Source organism: Cololabis saira, chromosome 5 (genome assembly GCF_033807715.1).
Source record: "Cololabis saira isolate AMF1-May2022 chromosome 5, fColSai1.1, whole genome shotgun sequence".
NCBI lineage: Eukaryota > Metazoa > Chordata > Actinopteri > Beloniformes > Belonidae > Cololabis > Cololabis saira.
In genome coordinates, this window is record NC_084591.1 from 26408635 (window position 1) to 26429064 (window position 20430).

At 42.4% G+C, this 20430-nt stretch overlaps 1 protein-coding gene across 8 annotated transcripts in view; it reads right to left on the minus strand.

Moving 5' to 3' along the window:
• Positions 1 to 20430, minus strand: part of mical3a (microtubule associated monooxygenase, calponin and LIM domain containing 3a) — an 87625-nt gene that overhangs the window by 36435 nt on the left and 30760 nt on the right. For 4 of the 8 annotated variants that reach the window (XM_061721372.1, XM_061721374.1, XM_061721375.1 and 1 more), the window contains exons 2-16: positions 14180 to 14583; positions 13236 to 13443; positions 13022 to 13138; positions 12779 to 12880; positions 11995 to 12150; positions 11418 to 11518; positions 9929 to 10186; positions 9653 to 9768; positions 9140 to 9266; positions 8913 to 9006; positions 7984 to 8131; positions 4839 to 5035; positions 4607 to 4725; positions 4424 to 4486; positions 4116 to 4292 (exon numbers count right to left, since the gene is read on the minus strand). In XM_061721372.1, coding sequence (XP_061577356.1) covers positions 4116 to 4292; positions 4424 to 4486; positions 4607 to 4725; positions 4839 to 5035; positions 7984 to 8131; positions 8913 to 9006; positions 9140 to 9266; positions 9653 to 9768; positions 9929 to 10186; positions 11418 to 11518; positions 11995 to 12150; positions 12779 to 12880; positions 13022 to 13138; positions 13236 to 13443; positions 14180 to 14458 — 2262 coding nt within the window. In that variant the 5' untranslated portion in view covers positions 14459 to 14583. Of the gene's footprint in view, positions 1 to 58; positions 173 to 284; positions 342 to 819; positions 931 to 2725; positions 2810 to 3103; positions 3206 to 4115; positions 4293 to 4423; positions 4487 to 4606; positions 4726 to 4838; positions 5036 to 7983; positions 8132 to 8681; positions 8712 to 8912; positions 9007 to 9139; positions 9267 to 9652; positions 9769 to 9928; positions 10187 to 11417; positions 11519 to 11994; positions 12151 to 12778; positions 12881 to 13021; positions 13139 to 13235; positions 13444 to 14179; positions 14584 to 20430 lie in introns of all 8 variants that reach the window. The other 4 variants (XM_061721369.1, XM_061721368.1, XM_061721366.1 and 1 more) reach the window with 3 other exon arrangements.

Genomic DNA, 20430 nt, shown 5'->3' on the forward strand with positions numbered 1-20430 from the left:
ACGTGATGGCAAGACAACAAAAACCATGCTCTCACAAGTGCCCATGCTTGATGATCACCTTTGGTGGTTTGTCAGATCTGCCCTTAAATTTGGAAATGAGACGCTCTGCCCTCTCCTGAATCCCAGGTATGTGAATTTGTCCCGGCTCATTTAGGTGAAATGCGCTCCCCTCCTGCCAAGGGAACCGTGTGGAAACTTGGATTATAGCTGATGCCTCGTGCATTTGACATGTTTTAAAACTGTATTGAGGAAGTGAAGGCAAACCATCCACTCATGTACTGTACCCCTTGTGTCAGAGGCCTTTCATAGTATTCAAGCTCATCCTCCTCTGGACGGATATTCTTGAAGGCAAAAACAGGCAAAAATACATGGAGATGAACATTTTACAAAATATTGGATGCTGTTACAAAAAGGAGTTGTTGTGCACAGAACTGTTTGTCACGCAGAACCTCCCACAGGGCCTATCGTGTTAAAGCAGCCTGAGTCTATAGCTGTTTACAAGCTGTCACACTCCAACAACAAACCTGTCAGTGGGAAAACAAGCCCCTCCTCTGAAAATGACACTCACTACCCACTCGCATCGTTGTGAAACAACACAGCGGAGCTTTTCCAGCACCTTAACTTGAGGCAATGCAGGGTTTCGCTTTTTTATTGATGCTGCACGGAATAAATCCAAAGTAAAGTATAGGAGGGAAGAGAAAAAGCAAAAAGAGTGCAGTGGGAGACTGATGGCACACAGAGCTGTTTTTTCTGTGGGAATGGAGTTGTGGCTGGGGATGAACAAACAGAGAGAGACAGAGACGGCAGACTGTGCGTCACCTCTGAGTGAAGAGAGAGCGAGGAAGTGGAGGAGGAAGAAGGAAGCAGAATGGTTTTCTTTGGACAGCTCCGAGAGCTGGAGCTGGACGCCTGCTCTGCAGCACGCCTGGCCTTAAAAGATGAAGGACAGGAAAACAAAATAAATAAAATAAAATAAAATGAGCTATCAAGAAGAGTGAATATGTCTCAGACTACTACTTGGGGTTACTTCAATAGTGCGTGTACATGTTGATGCTTCACACACTTCTAGATGTATCTGGTTAATAGAATTAGTCTGGTGAGGATTACTTACAGCACAATACAAAAGGCACACACCCATTTCCATCCAGATTTATCCTAAAACAACAAACTGCACATCCTCTCTACACAGTAATGTAATATCGATCTGATCAACCTTCAATTTAGCCTGCAAGTCTGGTGCAAAAAAAAGCTTATAATATTGTGAATTAAAGCCAGTATGAGTTATAAAAAGAGTTCAATGGGAATATCAAGATTGTTTCCTGCAATTTCTATTGATTTGTATCCGTCTGCTCAACAAAACAGAGCTCAATGATACACTTTTGAAACAGGAGGTTTTTAATTCTTGTCTAGGATGCAACTGCACGATCTGGGAAGAAAACATGAAAAAGACAACTTTAACAGAGATCAGCAGGAGAACTATTGATCGAGCTGTTAAAGTTGCCCGCTCTGCTGTTGACACGAGGAGGAGGCAAAAACCAGGCCGGTCAGCCGACTGCTGCAATGTTGCGGTACGTAGGTTTTCAGTTTCGTCAACGCTGCTGCGCTTCGCACCTTAGGGCAATTATTGTTGCGTAGCAGCAAACTTGAACGTGGATGTAAAGTAACAGACTTGTACAAGCGCAGAAAACGTTACGGAATGGGGAAAATCTATATGGATCTCAGTTATAAAAACGTATTTTACAGCAAAAGCAATTCCAGTACAATTTTGCTTAATAATGTTGCGTAAAAGACTTTAAACTGACTAACAATTGCCAACAAAAGAAAAAAGTATCATGACAGATGTAGGAGTTCAATACTTTGAGTAACTCTAGTTCATTTTATAAGCAACAAAAAATTGTTATAATGTGATATATAATGACATATGGACACATGGACACCTGCTAGCACCTCAGCGTGTGAAATATCAGCACTTTCTCCGTTAGCATCAACGTCGACGGACTCAAATTTTTGTTCTAGCATTTGTGCAAAAAATAAACATTTTCTACTTTAAGAGTCAGGAAAGCCATCTTTCAACAGTACAACTTTTCTTTTCCAACAGTACAGTATTTCTGAAGTTATTTAGCATTGAACCAAAGTAAAAAAAATAATAACTTCATAAATTTAAAGTTCAACTCTAGCTGAGAAATCCAGCTTTACAGTATAGCTCGCGTCATCATACATGCATGACACAGCTCACAAGGGTTAAAAAGCCCAGAAACATCCACAAACCCTCCTTATCGTTTCCTTATTGAATTGGCTTAACCCGTTAAATCCCAAGATCTGGTAAAGACTTGCCGTTTTGAACGTGTGCGTGTCTGCAATGGGGCTTCAGCGTGGATCTCACATTCATTTCGGTGTGTTGAACGTGCAAAAATCCAAAAATCACGTGGCATGTATGCAAGATGCAGTATTCACTTGAACGCTGCAAACTCTTGGTCAGACTGCAAGTTTCAGATGCCGCGAGGTGTAATTCACAATAGTAGTCTTCCAGACTATGGGGTTCAAGGGGTATATTGGTACTTACTGGATGTTTTCACAGTGACTTTAGTTAATATTTGCCCTTCTCTTGCTTCTATTTGAAAATTGAGTCAGTTTCAATCTCTAATGGGAGTGATTGTGGATCTAAAAGGGAGGTGAGAGGATTGCAGGAGTTGGAGAACAAACACGTCAGCATATCTAACCATACCTGTTCCCCTCTGCTTGGCAGTGTCTGACACTTGACCATTTCTTTATAGCGAATGCTCAGCTTCTCCTGCTGCTGCGTGCGTCTCTGAACCAGGACAGGAAGTAAGGAGGAGAGACAATGACTGTGTGGAACCGCATGTCCCTTTCTGTCTCAAACAAGTACACATAACGCTTCCCGGCTACTTGACTGACACCTTTGACATTCACAAAGTTTTAAACCTGAGCTACTGAGTGGGCTCCTCTAGATTAACTTTACTCACAGAGAAGGGAGCTACAGACCAGGTCAAACCAAAGCAGCTTTTCCCACGGAAGACACACAACGGACACCAAAGGTTAGCAGATCAGGCTAATGGTTAGTCTCTAAGGGGATAAAGTTTACCTTTCTCCATGCTGGGACAGGTGCCAGGCGCAATGGCTCATTCACAGGGGTTTGCGGTGGGGAAAGGGACAAGAAGTGGTCCAGATTGGGCAGGGAGTCCGCCTTTTACGGCGCAAAGATGAGCGGTATTGTCATGCAATCGTCAACAATCATGCAAGGCGTCATGAAAAGGTCCGTGACAGGAGGCGAAGCAAAGGAGAGAACAACATAGAAAAAAGGAAGTGAGTCACAGATGTTTGAAGTCACAAAAGGTTGGAAAATGTGCGTTCAAAAGTAAAAATGGCACGGCAGAAAGGTCATGCTGCAGACAGAAGCTGTGCACCGTGTGTAACAATACTGAAAAACAAATGTCATGCACTGATATAAACATGAAAATCTGTCAGGTTTGAGGACAAAATATCCCGCAGAGCAACTCTTTCTGTTCAGCCTTTAAAGATCCTCAAAAAGTTCTTCACAAACTCTCAAATACTCCAAATGTAAGAACTCAGTAATGACTAAATTGCTTACTTTCATAAGCAGAACCAGATTTTCCTGAGAAATGCTGTTACAAGAGACCAGAGGTTGAAAGTTATCTTTCTGCATCGCAATTACTTTCCAGGGTTTCAATAGCCCACTTCTTCCTCCCACTGGGCCCTTGCCCCTCAGTAGGATGCAAACCGAAGCTCTGCAAACCATCCAAACCCTCCGAGCCCAGTCAGCAGTGCGAGGCCACCCACGTGGGCCGGGAACAATACCCTGTTTCACCAATATTAGCATTCTGGGCTTCAGCTCATTAATACAGAAGCCTACAAGTGGTCCATCATGACTAGCAGCCCTGTCGCACGGTATCACAATCTACATGTTCCTCTAAATTTTCATTGTGAGAACACACAAGATACAATGAATCTGTAAAAATAATCTAAATTCCTACAACATCAAAGAGTCTTTCATCCATTCCACAGAGCTTAGTCTTAATTTTTCAATGCTTCCAGATGTAATACCGCAAAATTAATCGCACATGTTTCTCCCATACCTGTCTCTTGAGTCCTGTGTGCTGCGCAGGAGCGTTCTCTTCAAACTTGGCAAGCAGCTGGGTGGCCATGACCTTCACTTTGTTGTTGTTCCCCACAGCGGCAGAGTCCGTTTTTCTGTCGGACAGGGCAGCTTGGACCGACTGCCTGTCGTCACGGCCAGTCCTGGACGCCTCCTCCTGTAGGAAAGAAGAAACTGACTGCTTTTTTTTCTTTTTTTGCAAGGTACTGTCACAACAGTGGGACAAATTAGTTTGTTGTGGTTGGATGGACTACTTAAATAATCAACATCTGGCTAACAACTACTCACGTCTTCAGACTGGCTAGTTTTCCTTCTTTTCCCCAAACCGTCAACATCCTTCTCCTTTTTGTCCTGTTGATGACATGTCATGGATTATTTTTACATCAAACACAGCAATGAAGGACTGAGGGCTCTTTTTTAATGTTTGAAGAATGAATGAAATGTGCACCACAACATTCTTCTACCGCTGACCTTGGGATTTCGTTTCCTGGAGATCGCTATGCTCTGACCCAGCTTGCTAAGGAAGGAGATGGGAGACTTTGTGCTGGCTATCAGCGCAGCCTTGTCTTCTGGACTTAAGTTGTGGTTATCTGAGCGGATATCCATTAAAAACAGAACAAAAAACAGCAGTTAAAACTCCTCTGAGGGTTATAAAAGACTATGGTTTCAAAATATCTGTCTCTACTGTATTATCATCCCTTACCGCCAGGTGGCACTGTGTCCCTAAACATCTCATAAAACTGGCTGAGGTACATGACCATGGAGAGTTTATCTGGCTCCACCACAGAAGACATCTCTTTGCCCGTCATGCATGGCGAGATGCCAAACTCTTTCTCTGCCACGTCAAAAGCCAACTGGTTGTTCCTCTCCTGGTCTCCCTCATCCAAAGACTCAAAGTCACTGCAGACAGAAAGAAAAAAGACAGAAGAAGAGCGTTAGGTGGGACTGGTGAGAAGGGGTGAACACAACAATGTTGAAGATGAGGATAAATCTGCAAAAGCCAGACCTCAAGCATTTCATTTCCATTCAAATCATTTTAGCAAGTCTTGTTATTGTATCTCAGACAGATTGTCTATCCATATTTTGGTTCACATGTACGATTAAATGGTTGGCTCATCTTTTTTATATTTTTGATTTCCCAGACAAACTGGCCAAACAAAAAAATGAACTCTCCATTAACTGCCAAACCTAAAATGAAAACAATCAATGCTTGCTCTTAAAAATCAATGATTTTATAAAACCCCATGCTATAATATTTCACAAGTTCTTTATATCAACAATAGTTAATTATGAAGTAAATGTGCTTCACTTGATACTGTGTAACATTATATGTTTATATACATTTAAATCTCAGAGACTCTTTAAGAACAGCGTGTGATTTGAGACGGAGATCTACAAGCAGCAAGTCTGGCACAGTGGACGAATTGCAATTAAGGGGTAAAAGAATGAAATAAAGTATCAAATGCATGTCTCAATTTGTGATGAACATGCAAAACGTCCAGCTACTTGAGCATTACTGGGAATTCAATTACATCCAAGCTGAAAAAGACCATTAGCATGCCTCATCAATACATCTAAACTGCACATAAAATCAATCTAAAAAGCATGAAGAGAGAAGTAAAACTCCATCTCTATTCTTCTTTCTGTACACGTACACATGTGAACACACTTTTACTTTTAAAACCTCTACTCCATCATGACTCTCCCATCATCTGGACAATCAGATGCAGCAGAGCACAACCGCGTTAGTACTCTGAAAAGGTCAGGTGGTTTACAGACACTAATGGACTATAACGTTAATTGCTGCGTTCCCTCCAGCATGTAAATCATGCCTGCAAACTCGGGTTGCTTTTCGGTGACATAAACCGTTTGAATTAAATAGTTATTCAAGTGAACCGTGTATCGGAGAGGATCCTCGCAATAGCACATCCTTTGTGGAACGCCCCACGCGAAAGGTTGACTTTAGCAAATTCTTCCTTAGCTACTTTACCTCAAGTCACAAAGCATATTATATTGTTACCAAAAAAACTAATACACCAATCTGTTGAAGTCGGGTTTAAGTAACGTCACGTCACGTAGCCTGAAAAAACTGCCTTCATGTATATGTATAGGGAACGAAGTGATGCCCTTATCTTGACTGATTGGCCAAAAGGCTCACGTGCGGCCAAAGATGTTTCATAGCGAAGATGCTCTTTGATTAAACTAGGGATGTCCCGATACCATTTTTTTCACACCGAGTACGAGTATTTTAATTTCTGTACTCGCCGATACCGAGTACCGATCCGATACTTCTACCACAAAAATAAATAGGCTAAAAATGCAATGAAAAATGCAATGAATTGGAAGACAGGTTTTATTTGCAGCCAGCTAGGCTACATTGAGCGGTTACTTTTCTTTTATCCCTTTTATCCACGTACGCGTCAATCTCATGACATCACTGAGTGATTCTTTGGGAAAAATGTTTGTTTTTGCATGTTTTGTCACATTTACACAGACTTAAACACACACAGAGTTTCTATGAGTTCATGGGCTTGTTCTAGTTCTGGTTAAAAAAGAAAAGTACAAAGGCTTGAAATTTTGTCCTTCTTCTGCTTAATTTATTTATTTTATTCTGTTATTATTTTATTATTTATTAAAGTACTTGAATTTACTTTAAGATTAATTTAATTTAATTTAGCTTTATTTTTTTCTTTATTTTTTATTTATTTTATTGATTTAATTTGCCTGAAGATGATTATTTTGTACTTCAGACGTTTCTCAACAGTTACTCAATACTTGAGTAGTTTTTTCACCAAGTACTTTTTTACTTTTACTCAAGTAATTATTTGGATGACTACTTTTTACTTCTACTTGAGTCATATTATTCTGAAGTAACAGTACTTTTACTTGAGTACAATTTTTGGCTACTCTACCCACCTCTGGAAACAACATAAACAATCAAATAGAATTTAAAAAACAGGCTAAATGAAATGGTGGCGGTATGCTCCTGTTGGTTGCGATCCGCCAATAAAACAGAGAAGAAGAAGAAGAACATAAACAATCCCATTCTTACAGTCCGGTTATATAGAGCGCCGTTTCAGGCAAGATAGTGACAATTAATGTAAGCAGGACGTCAGCAGGGTGGACATATTTCAAAATAAGGGACGACGACAGAAGCAAGACAGACTGCAGGCTCTCGGCGCGGCTAACCGGCTAACGCGGCTAACGGCTAACCGGAATGTAACAATGGGATTGTTTATGTTGTACTGTGAGTTACGTGGAGTGTTTAATAAAGTTCCCTGTGAGTAAGGTTTGTCCAGTTTGTATAATTAAGGAAGATAGAATTTACTGAAACATGTAACAGCTGGCTACAGCCACAGAGCAGCAGCTCTGCTGCTCCTGCTCAGCCAGGCTGCAGACTGACTCCCCCCAGCGGTGCTAGCCAGTGGCAAGTATCGGTGCGTGGTATCGGGGAATTTTTGCAAGTACGAGTATATGAGGGCAGTATCGGCCCCGATACCGATACCAGTATCGGTATCGGGGCATCCCTAGATTAAACGATTCACATGAATGACATTTTGATTCAAATATCATAACGACACAACTTTACAGGCATGAACAATTATAAACTTTTTTTACTTTATGAATCTGTCTCCTCATACACAACTCCAAAACTGAAATCCAAAACAGACACTAAAAATAACTTGCCACTCTATAAAACACAGCGTGCTAGTCATTCCAAAGACAGCGGCACACGTAACCTCTGAATCCGTCTCCAAATCACCAAAAAATAAATAAAAAATACCATCTGTATTTACCTGTTGTGTGTGTATCTGGGTGTTTTGCAGGTTGTTTTTCCAGATACTCACATGAGGTCAGGTCTGTACCGGTGAATGAGTGCGCACAGCGCCAGGCCACTCTTCCACGACATAGTCAGGTCCGTCACATTAACATTCCTGTATCCCTCCGTTTGTCTCTGGCACCAGTTGAGTAGTTTACTGGATCGAGCAACGGATTCTGGTGTTCAAAAAAATAATAAAAAAAAATGAAAGGTTGAATGTTAAAAAGGCAGAGAGAACACCCTCTGGCTTACACACGGGAATGAATACGATGCTTTAATGTGCAGCGTTGCATGTCATTTGCAGGGCAACTGCATGGACGTGGCCTGATCAGGCTCAACATAAGATCATGAACTATCTGTCATCCCTGGCAAACAATGATGAGGAGCATCAATGTTAGTACCACTTTCAACCAACCACTTCAAAGATATTACAAGCTGTGAGACCTAATGATGTAATGAAGAAAATATGAGGAAAACTAGAGGTTAGATGAGAATGCACAACTCAAACGAAAACCTTACCAGTCCTTTAAAAAGATAAACATAGCCATGGAGCTGGAATCTGGGTTAGTGCACGCAGAGGAGATTTCATAGGCTGCACTACCAGTCAATCATTCCATTATATTCATTTTATTAATTTGTGAATATATATAGCAGGTAAACTCAAAACTGTTAAAAGTATTAAGAAAATCCCGAAGAGCAACACCATGCATTTGGACCTCGTGTTACCTTGCAACTGTTTGTCAAGCAGGTAATTGGCTAGAGTAAAAATAAGAGGGTGATTAACAGACAGATCCTACAATACAAACTGTCAAATACAAACCGGATAGATCTGTATTTGGCTTTTTTTGTAACATCAGGTAAATAGATAGGTTGTTACAGATGAGGCCTCTCCAGGGTGGAGAGAGACTAGGACTAGTCTCCTATTGTCTGAGAAGAGGAAGCAGGAAAGATACCAACCATTCCTTGTCAACTTTGGTGTGGACGAGTTGATCACGTTCTCGATTTCGATACGAATTTCCCTGCACTCTCCCGTGTCGACGAGGTGCCGCACCTGTAACGTTGATATTTGTATGGAAAAATATTGCATTACAGCAATATTCCACATCCAATATATCATCCAACATCCAATATAAAAGAAAAATAAATAAATAAAGGAAAATTATTTTTTCCCTGCTCAAACTCACCTGACTGGGCTTAAGGAAGTTAAGGCTAATGTTGGGGTAGCGTGTAGTAGGATCCGCACTGTAGTGACTGAAGTTCTTACTGACGTTTTCTGGTGTGGTCTGAGGCAGAAGTCGGTATATGCTCTCCCTAAAGCACAGAGCAACAGATTTAAATCTCTTCCCCTATATTCAATAGACGGAGCCTAATGAAAGGCAATACAGCAAGACACTATGCCAATGCATTAACACATTATAAAATTCTGTTATTGAAGGGGTGAAAAAAGATCCAGCAGAACTCTGGAGTCGTTGCATTCAGGCTTTATGACTGCCTCTTATCCCATTAGTACTAGGAAAGGTGGGACTGAAGCTTTAAATGGAAATGGAAGCACATTTCCTAGTATAGCACTTAGAGATAAAAGGGTGTGGCTGAAGAGACAGATTATACATGTGTTACTGTGCACGAGTGTGTAAATGTGAGTCAGAGACCGGAATGGATGTCGGAGTGTGTGCGCATCAGTGTTTCCACATGTTCACCTTTCAGCCAGAACCTCCAGGGGAGACTTTCCCTGCGCCCAGCTCCTCACCATCCAGCCAGAGTCCATGGCTGCCAGGAATCCTCGGGCGATGCCAGTACCCATGGGCCAGAACGGCTGCAGACAAGAGCAACAGCACATTCAATAACCAAATATGGCCAAAAAGGAGCAACAGATTACAAAAAAAAAAAAGGAGAAAAACTCAGATGCAAGAATCAAAGAACTTACAGTGGAAACAATAACAAAAAGCACATTGCTTTTATTAAAGAAACCTCACCTCTAATAGGCTGTCACCTACAAGTGCTACCAGCAGCTTGTGGCCATTGCGTTGGCGCACCATGGCGGCGTTTTCGGAAGCGTACATGCATGTGAAGTCGAACATGGCCACGTCAGGCTGGCCGTAATGGTTGATGGCGAAGTCCAGGGTAGGCAGCTGATGGTTCGTGGAGAAATCTGCAGCCTCGCGCGCGTAAGACAACAAAGCCGCCTGGTCCACATTGGCCCTGGACAGCAGAAGCTCCGTGTCTGCATAGTCCTGCAGGACAAAACGGGTGGACGGGATGAGAAGCAGCTCAGCGGTTTTAAAAGATGTTCAAGAAAAGAAAAATGTCTGGAAACAGTTGCAACTTGAACAAACAGGAGATGATAGTTACATGTTTTTAAATCAAATGTGAGATATTGGCAGCAGTCAGTATTTAAGGATGCACGGGGAGCGCAACCTTTCATCAAAACCTATTTTAAATTTGAAGTTTTAACAAATCAATCAAGATTCACACCAAAATTGGAAAGAGTGAAAACAAAAACAGACGAGCGCAGTGATCACGTACCTCCACCTTAGCTTTCACTACAAGTTAGAAGCAAACAAGCGCTCAACCGCCGACAGCCCCGAGCACTGACACTGGAATGAACCGTACTGTTCTCAAGTCTCTCCAACATTTAGCATCAAATCACTGCATGCCTTCAAGGTGACATGTTTTCCCAGAGGCCGGTGAGAGGTGCAGCCTTCCAACCCTTGGCAGTGGGGGCTCAGGGGGGGTGGAGGGGCAGCAGAAGACGTGAAATCTTCTGTCCACTCTCCTTCCTCTAATCCTTTTCCTCAAGTAATTTAACAAATATGAAAGGATCTGTCTGTTTTACAATAAAAGTATTTTTTACAAGTTTCTGTATAAATAAAACTCACATAGTTCAAATACTCTCTTGCTTCCAAAATTTAAAAAAAAGGTGGACCAAAGGTTTAACAGCTACCCACGAGCACAGAGACGGCTTACACCCACCAAATTACTAAATAATTATCCTGCAAAAGCTATTAAATGTGAGACCTAAAATAAATATAGTGGAAAAAGAAAACTTTTCTCCCTCCCTCAAGCACACATGGCACCTTAGCACACCTTCGGCTCCGTCGGCACACAAAGACAGAAATGTGAAAAGGTCTTTCCTGTTTCCTGTGGAAAGCGCCGGGGAAGCAACACTACTGTGTACAGTGAGCACACACAAGCGCTCAGTAAGTGCTCAAGCTGCCAGCGCGCTTGTGAAAACTGTTGGCTGGCTTAGATCATTAGGCCGATGGTGGGCAGAACTACAGAGATGATATCACCCCCAAACCAATGGCTGAGGAGAAGAGACGGACTTGTGATTCTGTCAGCATGTACATGTATGTAGGCTTTATGTCTACTACAGAGACACTGAATGAGGCTCAACAACCGTCCGTCCAACACTCAAACACACGCCACACTGAGCTCTGGGCTTTGATCACTTTGATCACTCACATGTAGAATGACTCCTTTTTCCAACAGGCTCTGTTTTTTGGCAGTCATCACAAAGTAGTGCGTGTCATCCTTGTAGTAGACAATATTTTCCAGGTCAATTCCTGAAGAGAAGAGGAAAGAAAAAAAGAAAAAACACACAAAGAAGATGTCCCATTACAAACTCGGTCCTCCTCCTTGCTTCCATAGCTGCCGATCTTGTTATCCGAGAACAAGAGCAGCAATTACGTGACTCAGAAACTCAACGACGGGCCGTGGGACATCGTTACATCAGCGTGAACACGTGACAGCCTTGGCCTCAGACTAACTGGGAGTGCTGGCAAATCCCCTGAATCAACTATGTAATAGTTACATTGCAGACGTTAAAATAACATTTGGTCATTGGGAACATCACTGGGCCATCTGTGAAGTCATGTCGATTACATAAGGAAGACGTGGAGTAAAAACGATCAGTGACCGCGGAAGGAGATGATCCGCACGCTTTCACCACCAGCTCAGCGTCCTCTCGAGGTCGTCAAGCCGTTCGTGACCAAGACAGAACCCGGTTGTGGCGGTGGAGCAGCACGTAGCCGCCACTGACCTGTTGCTTCTCTGAGGTCCTGAAAGAACTTCTGATTGAAGATGAAGGCCACACCGCTGATCTCCTCGACCTTCGCCTCCGCCGTTGTGTTCCTGTTGATGAAGTTCGCGGTGATGGCAATGGCGAGCTTCCCCCGGAACTCCTTGCGCCGAAACCCTGCGGGCGAGCACGCGTGGATGTGAGAACACAAAATCTCAACATTTCTGACAGAAATCCAACACCAATGCTAAAAAAAAAAAACGAGATTAACTCGCAAACTTTATTGCTTTTTTAATAACCTATCAAAGTGTAACTAGATGTACTTTATAAATATAAACAGCGTTCCAGTTTCCAAATGTGGTTTAATGCTTTTCGCGCTTATCTCAGGCGGAGCACGCAGCTTCCTTTCATTCAGCAGCACTGAGAGGGTCATTCATGGTACTCTGCACCACAGGGGTTCCCTGCGCCGGTATGGCACCGTGCGAGGCCCCAGCGCTCAGAGGAAACACATAGCCAATTCAACAATTCCTATTCTGCTCTCCCAGGGGGGGCAACGACTCTCTGAAGCTGTACAGACGCACGCACGAGACGTGCACCAGCGCTCAGTCACACTTGAGGAACGGAGTGAGGTCAGGCGTCCGGGCGCAGCTGTACACAAGTGACATCATGCAGCAGTCGTTCAGACTGACCTCCCGAGTCCAACTTCGACAAACAAACAGCGCCGTTTGTGCATCGTCTTGTTCAGTCGGGGGGGGAAAAACTACACTGACGACGCTTTTCTTCCAGTCTGTGCACACAAACTTGCCTGGTAGCGTGTTTCTCCTTCCATCTGCTCCAATAATGACATCAAATTCCAGCTCGCTGGCAGGGTGTGTCTTAGGGTGGACCTCAGCCCTCCAACCGATTTCTGAGAAAACACAGCATGTGTCATTAAACAGCAATGCGTCCGCAGAGCCACGCTCGCAGCCTCTGACAGGAATCCTGCACTTAAAAACTTCCTTTCCATTCATTTTCTGGGACTCGTGCGTCAGCAGCTCCATTCACTCACTCTCGCTCTCTTGGTCATCAGGTGGCTCGATGAGAGATTTAAACTCTATGTTGACGTGTATCTCGATGCCCAGGAGGAGAGCCACTTTGAGCAGCATTAGCTGAAGCTGACGAATACCTGGAGACATGCAGAGAAAACAAAAAATAAATACAATTTGATGACATACTAAACAGCAAAAATCCTCTTGTAATATGCAAGACCCGTTTCTACTCACTGATGTGATCGATAGCACCGGCGCAGAACTTCCCGTGGAACTTCTTGGCCCCGAGGCCCCTGAGGTCTTGGATGGTGAAGGGCCAAAGGTGCAGCACATTGTTTCTGGAGAAAGCATCCCGCTTCTCCAGAATCACAACCTTGGCTCCCAAGAAAGCCAACTCGATGGCAGTGCGTAAGCCACATGGCCCCGCACCGATGATTAGACACTAAAAACAGATGCAGATCATACAGATGAGCTCACGCACAAGCAACGCCAAACCCATCCCAATCGCTGCGGTGGGGATGAAGATTGCCTCATTTTTGAAAATGTATTCAGTTCTGGTTTACGAGGTTACAGGTCTTCCAGTTCGAATGCCATATGTGCTGAAAGATGGTCATATGAGACCAAATGGGATCAAATTTAACACAAATGGACAGAAAAACAACGACATTTATTATTATATTTATTCCAGCCACCTTACATTCATCTTTGGCACCTCTGTACCCAGTAAAATGCCAAGGAGCTTTAATTATTTGAGACTGACAAAGACCTATAATCCCATGGAGTCACTTTTGTAAAACGAGAGGATTCTGCCTTCAGTAGAGCTGAGTTGCGTGTTTCTCATTGGCTGGATTTCTGCAGGAATATGCGCCACTTGGAGGCCTTGTGCGACATTTTAACGGCATTCTCTTCTATCGTAAATAAGACATAAGTCTCAAAGTTCTCGCAAGTTAGTGTCTACAAGATTTCATTAATCTTGTTTCTTGTTAATCCTGTGAAGAGGCTCTATTATATAACATATGTACACCTCATTTTTGAGCCTGCAGTCGTATGTAGCATGTAGCATGTCTGTAACATGTCTGGCATCAGCATCACATTACAGTGTTAAACTGAGAATCACATTTTTTAAATCTCTTTAAAGACTTAGATCAATGATCAAGTCTTGAACAAAGGAGGCTTACCTTTGAGTTGGCACATGCACGTCCCTTCTTGTACTCCTTTTGGCTGGCCTTCTTGTCGAGCTTTGCCCAGAGCGCCTTGGCCTTCCAGTAGTTGAGTTTGGATTTGAGCTTGAGATAGAAGATCCTGTGGTCGGTCGGTTTGACTTCCAGGTGCTCGCAGAACTCGTGGAAGGCCTTGAGTGTGCCTTTAAACGTACTCGCCTGGACAAAGTTGTCGAACAGGACGTGGGATCGATTCACCACGTTTCCTCCGGCGGCACAGGCACCTCCATCCCCCATGGTCCAGGCTCACGCAGGGCTGTGAGGGCCCTTCACCCGCCCTGCAAGGCAGGGGCCTCTGGGACCAGCAGCCGCCCCTCTCTCAGGTGGAGGGCGTTTAACTCCCAGCCTCAAGCATCTTTGTCCTGTCGGAGAGATGGACACATGTAAAACAGAGGAAGTCCAAAAGCAAGATTACTGACTAAACACAATCCAACAGGACGAAACATTTCACAAATCATAGCAGCTTTAAGACCAACGCCTTCTTACATCTTTAGTGCCCTCTTAATGAAGTAAGCCCCAAATGTGTCTGAACACCCATTTATATGGCAGCCGATGAGAAAAAGCCATAAAATCAACAATAAATGTAATTTCTCTGCAGTATGCAGCATGAGACCTAAAAAATGTATAAGACTTTGAATGGAGTTGCTGATGCAGGAAGGGCACTGAACCTGCAAGAACTAAACAGGAAGTGCAAATGGCACAAGTCTACAGATGTGTCTGTGACTAAAGGCCCAGACAGAATCCAGCCAAAGAAAATAGGAGGTTAAGTGTAAATACATTTAAAAAACACACAACATTCAAATAAATAATGCAGCAGAGAGAACTTGAAGACGACATATCTACAAAGTGAACTGCTAGTTTATGCTGTTTTTCATATAATTTGACATGCAGTAGCAGTTAAACTCCTTGTTCCAGCTTTCTAACCCCCAGAGGGACAATATCATGTTCTCCTACACGTCTTGTTCATTTGTTGCTTAATCTTTTTTTTTTTAAATCCAAGCCAAAACTCTGCTTTGCATTAGCTCGTGTAGAAACTTGTCTTTGCTTGTCTTGCTATTACTTTTTTTTAAGTTTACGATAGCTCAACAAATGGGATTCTTTTCCTCGGGTTTCCTTTAGTAACTTTCTGCAATGAATCAGCTAAATCTTCAAATATTTATTTTATGTTATAGGATATAAAGGAATTATAAGATAAAAGAAGACGGATACCATGTTATGACCGTGAGGTAAATATCAGATTACGGTGACAAAGGGGAAAAAGGAGTCACAGGTATTTCAAAATGTAAAGTAATTGCTTATAATTATCTTGGAAGCTCCCTTATAAACATGACTTATTAATAATGGATTTTGATTTCATCACATCACTCCAACTAAACATGTGAGAGTCAAAGAAACCCATATTCATTTTTTTTTTTCTAACTTCATTTCAGAAGTCATTGTAATGTTACCGACCAAAGAAACTCAGATTGACACATTAATGAAATAATTATATAGGCCGATTTCATGTAAAAAGCTGGAGCTTTGTACTTCGATGTCCCGGATGCTGAGCTAGTTCATGAAAACTAATGTAGTCCCAGTCCCGGTGGCAATGACTGATGAAAGGAAGGTAGGTACAGAGGTCAGATGGCCTCCTTTTCACACTCTGCCAACTCCTCGCTGCACTGGAACCAGCAGGCCTCGGCTCTGGCTCAGCTTCTCGGAAAAGAGAAAGAATCCTACGCTACAGTTCACCACTCACAAAATATTAAAATCTTTCAATGACTCTTCAAGCACCCATGATCTCATTTAATTTCACCATTCACAACCTTTAAATCAGTAAAGTGAAGACTGTAAGCAGGGAAGTGACTGATACTGAGACATTTTAATAATGTAACCTGCTATTGTTCATTCAAGGTTATATTTACTTAATTTCAAAATCAGGACCACATGATTATTTCTTTTTCATGTCTATGCCCTGAAGCATTCAACCTAAGAATCAAAAAAGGGTTTGTTTTTGGTTTATTTTTCCCTCTTTGTTATATACGTCATACGTTTTCCCTAAAGGGAAACATCAAGGGTCAAGAATGGTTAAAAAAAAAAGAAATCAATTTATTTAAGAGCAAATGTCAAACAACAGTTTAAACATACATCTTTGGGAGAAAACAAAACAAAACAGGCAATGGTCACATAAAGGCGCAGCCCTGGCGAGCCTCCCTCTGGAAACACTACACTCCCGGCAACACGAGACATCAACCAACCTGGGCCAGGGTTTGAATAATCACAGCCTCCTGCAGAGACCAACACACACACTCAACAGGAGCGCCATGTGTTTGCACAGAGAGTGGTGATGAAACATGCAAACGCATGGGAGATATGGGTTGGCGAGTAAATCCTACTGCCGCCTATGACGCAACATTTCAACCCCACCATGTGAAATGAAGTAACAAAATAAATAAATATCTAACGCAGCTTTGGCTCGTTCTCCAGAGGGTATCTGGATGAGCTGCAGGATTACGCACAGTCACTGCATTCATGCAGAAATACTAAATCACACACACACACACACACACACGCAGACGCACACGCACAGCATTCCTTTGCCACTTAGTTACTGGTGGCATTACGTCATCCATTAATCTAAAAATAGATCCAGAGATTAGGCCACTAGGCTATGGTTCACAGTTTGTAAATAACAAACCAAACAACTGAGATGATCCTGGTTTTCAGCCCAGACATAACATACACCACAAATAAATACATTTATTTCAGTCCAGGATTTCACAAGCTACTGTTTTTAAAAGGATTACAAAATAATAAGCTATTATAAACCAAGTTATTAACAATAAAAATGAATAGGCGACAGAATACTGGCCAAGAAGCCGTATTTCTCCTATCAGGGAGGGCAGATTACTGGAAGATCAGACCTGTGACGTGGTTTAACAAGTGTGTCGTCAGCATCTCTCCCCTTCACAAAGGTACTGATTAACTGGGGTGATTGTTTCTGTGGTAACCTCGTACTGGAGTCATGTCACATCCTTAAAAAGGAGGCATATTGTGAAGAGAAAAGAAAAAAGAAAACTTGTTCTGTGCTTAAGATCATTCATTTGGATGCACAACACAATCCTGTCACTGTGTCCGGGTCGGTCCAGGTCTGGAAATTTCTCAGTGGCCTTTTTTTTGGATTGTGACATCGCTGATCCATTACAGACTCCAACCAGAGTATAATTTCCTAACTTCCCCCTCGTCATCGTTGCTCAACTTCACATACCGTGCTTGCTGTACCTCAAGTGTTTAGCTTAAAGTTTCACACGGATCTCAACAGAGGTACAATCCCATGGAAAAGAAGATGTGGATGGATGGATCCGGCCGACTCCATCGCTAAAACATTCTCCTATAAACAGAGCAGTAAAGGCATGGATTAAAAAGGGAGCTTTTGTACTACATCTCTGTTGTATTTCTTCAAAAGCTTCATCCAGGCATTTCCTAGAGATCTAAGAAAACTGTGTCAACCTTTGAAAAATGATCAGAATTCATCTTCTATAAATTCAACTTTGTTCATCTGTCAAACCCCAACTCAGGGATGATCAGTGCTCTAAAGAAAACCTTTCAAGGTCATAAGCCAGCCTGTCTCTTCCTTAGTTCATCAGTCCGTTTACCCGGGCAGAGAGCAGGGTGGAGCGCTGGAGACTTCTTGATCTTACGTCTGAGATAGTGAGTATTGCCACATGAATGCATTTTTTAAAACAAAACACTGGACTTGATTATTATCGCAGCGGAGCGCAGACAATTGTTCTACTAAGAAGATGAGGTGACGCCTTTGCTCCCGATAGTTAATGATCACCTTCACATCCCACTTGTCGTCATCATGATCATGTCTGCTGGCTTACAGAAGCACAACACTAATTACAGAGTGATACAAGAACAGGTGTGGTCTATACTTGGACTGATTGTAAGCTATAAAAAAAAATCATGGAAAGGCTAGATCACTGAGTGGTTAACTCTTTCTTCTCCACTACTAGGTAGTCCTGGTGTGTTCTGTAGTGAAAAGGTTCCAGATACAAGTTTAAAATCACACAGTGTCCCTCCAGAGGAGCGGTAACTCAGACCAAAACAAAGTCAGAGGAAATCGATGGAGCATTTGGAGCCGCTGAAAAGGCTCTCTTGAGAAAGACAAAAGTAGACACTGGACTCTTTCACTTTTTGGGAGGAAGCTGAGAATGTGGTTCACGCAGCGACGGAGAATCAGAGGTTTCCCACCTCCGAAGGGCTCTGACATGGATATGCATGCAGATCTGGACCAGCGCCACAACTTAGACCACACAAAACTCACAGAAGGAACGTGGCTTCCTTCCCTGATTGGGATGCCACGACGCTGCCAGACAAAAACAAATACAGTGGGTGTTTTTTTTTCCCCAACTGAGATTTGAAACTGAAAAAAAAAAAACAAGCTGAAGCTAGATTTACTTAGTTTTCTTATTCTCACTTAATTTCCTTCTGTGGAAGTGGATGAAATGTCGAATCATCATATCTGAGGTCATTGCACTCAGAATAGCTAAAGAGACTAGAAATAAGGTACTAAGAGATATCCAACTTTTCATGCAAATCTTGATAAGACAGACACAACATCAAGTAGTCCCTAACAAATAATAAAGTGACGAGTTCTTAGGCAACTGCCTATTAATACCCATTTCTGTAAAATATAAACATTACCCTAAACATCAGTTTTAGGGCTGTTGCTCTATATCGGATTCTGATATAAGCATCAACATCAGCATATTTAGCCACATAATCAGGGGTGCACACAAGCCAGGACTCCAGGAATAGTCTACTGCACGTTTTAGATGTTTCCCTGCCTCAACACAACCCTGATAGACAAGGCTGTGTCACCAACAGAGTTGTGTAAACCTTGATGACATGTTGATGACGACCAGTGATTAGAATCAGGTGTGTTGAAGACAGAGAAACATCTAAAAGATGCAGTAAACTAGCCCTCGAGTCCCGGCTTGGGTGCACCCCTGCACATAATCCACCATTCTGTTATCAAACTTCAAGTCATTTTTCATTTACAGCCCTTCAGACCTTTAGATTGATCAGCAATCCTACCATTAACACGACATTGCCAACAGAGTAATAAAAAAGTCACACAGCTAACGGTGCTGCAGCCAGTGTGGGGGAAATATCACATGTGGCTGAAGCGGGTTGGTACGTTATATTTATTCAGTTGGTAACACTGTTCAAAATAAATAAGTCATATACATGAATTCCAAATGGCTGTAAATCACACACTAATAAAAGATTGCGTCTTCAATCCACCCCGTCTGTGTAAATGTGACCAACACACTTGTGTATGTCAAGGCCAGTTAAACCGATCAGTGGGTGCATCATTACATCAGGTGACAACAGTGTCGTGAAAAATGTTTGTAGAGTCTTTGTCAATAAAGTTCCATTTACACAAACTGTTTCACCCCGAGAGGGTGGGGACACTGGTGTTTATTCACGTAGCAGACGAAGCTTCAGCACACAAAGACCAACACAAACATTTGTTGACTGAAATCAAACTTGCTCCTGGCAGAGGCAAGCTCAAGCCATCTGGCCTTCAGATCACTTCTGCTTCTGCTGAATAGTCGAGTCACAATTACACAGCTGAGTATTTCGTTTGAGCTCCTGCAGCTGAGATTTTCACAACTTCAGCGACAGAAGAGCTTCTTAGTCTGTGTCCCTGCAGATTCCATGTTGTCCTGTCTTAAAAGCTAAAAAGTGTAATATCGTAATGGTCATTCAGAACACTGGGTCATCTTTTTCACAGCCAAATCCACAACTTGTGCTGGGGGGTGTCTTGTGCATCATTTGTCCCTTATGAACCAGGTAATACACACTTGCTTTATTAGCAGTTACAAAGGCTGCAGGTACATTTTCAGATGCAAAATTTTGGAACTACTTCAGCTTGAAGCCTTTCCATGGGAATTAGGGATATAGGAGAATTAAGTGAAAATCTTTTGGGAATTTATCTCACACACACACACACACACACACACACACACACACACACACACACACACACACACACACACACACACACACACACACACACACACACACACACACTTACAGATACAGTAGATGAGTACTCTTTAACCGTTAACTGAATCTTTCTGAACTGAATAGTTTGGATTTTTACGCTAGATGACACAATAATTTGATTTCTATCACACGTTTCACGTGTTAAGAGT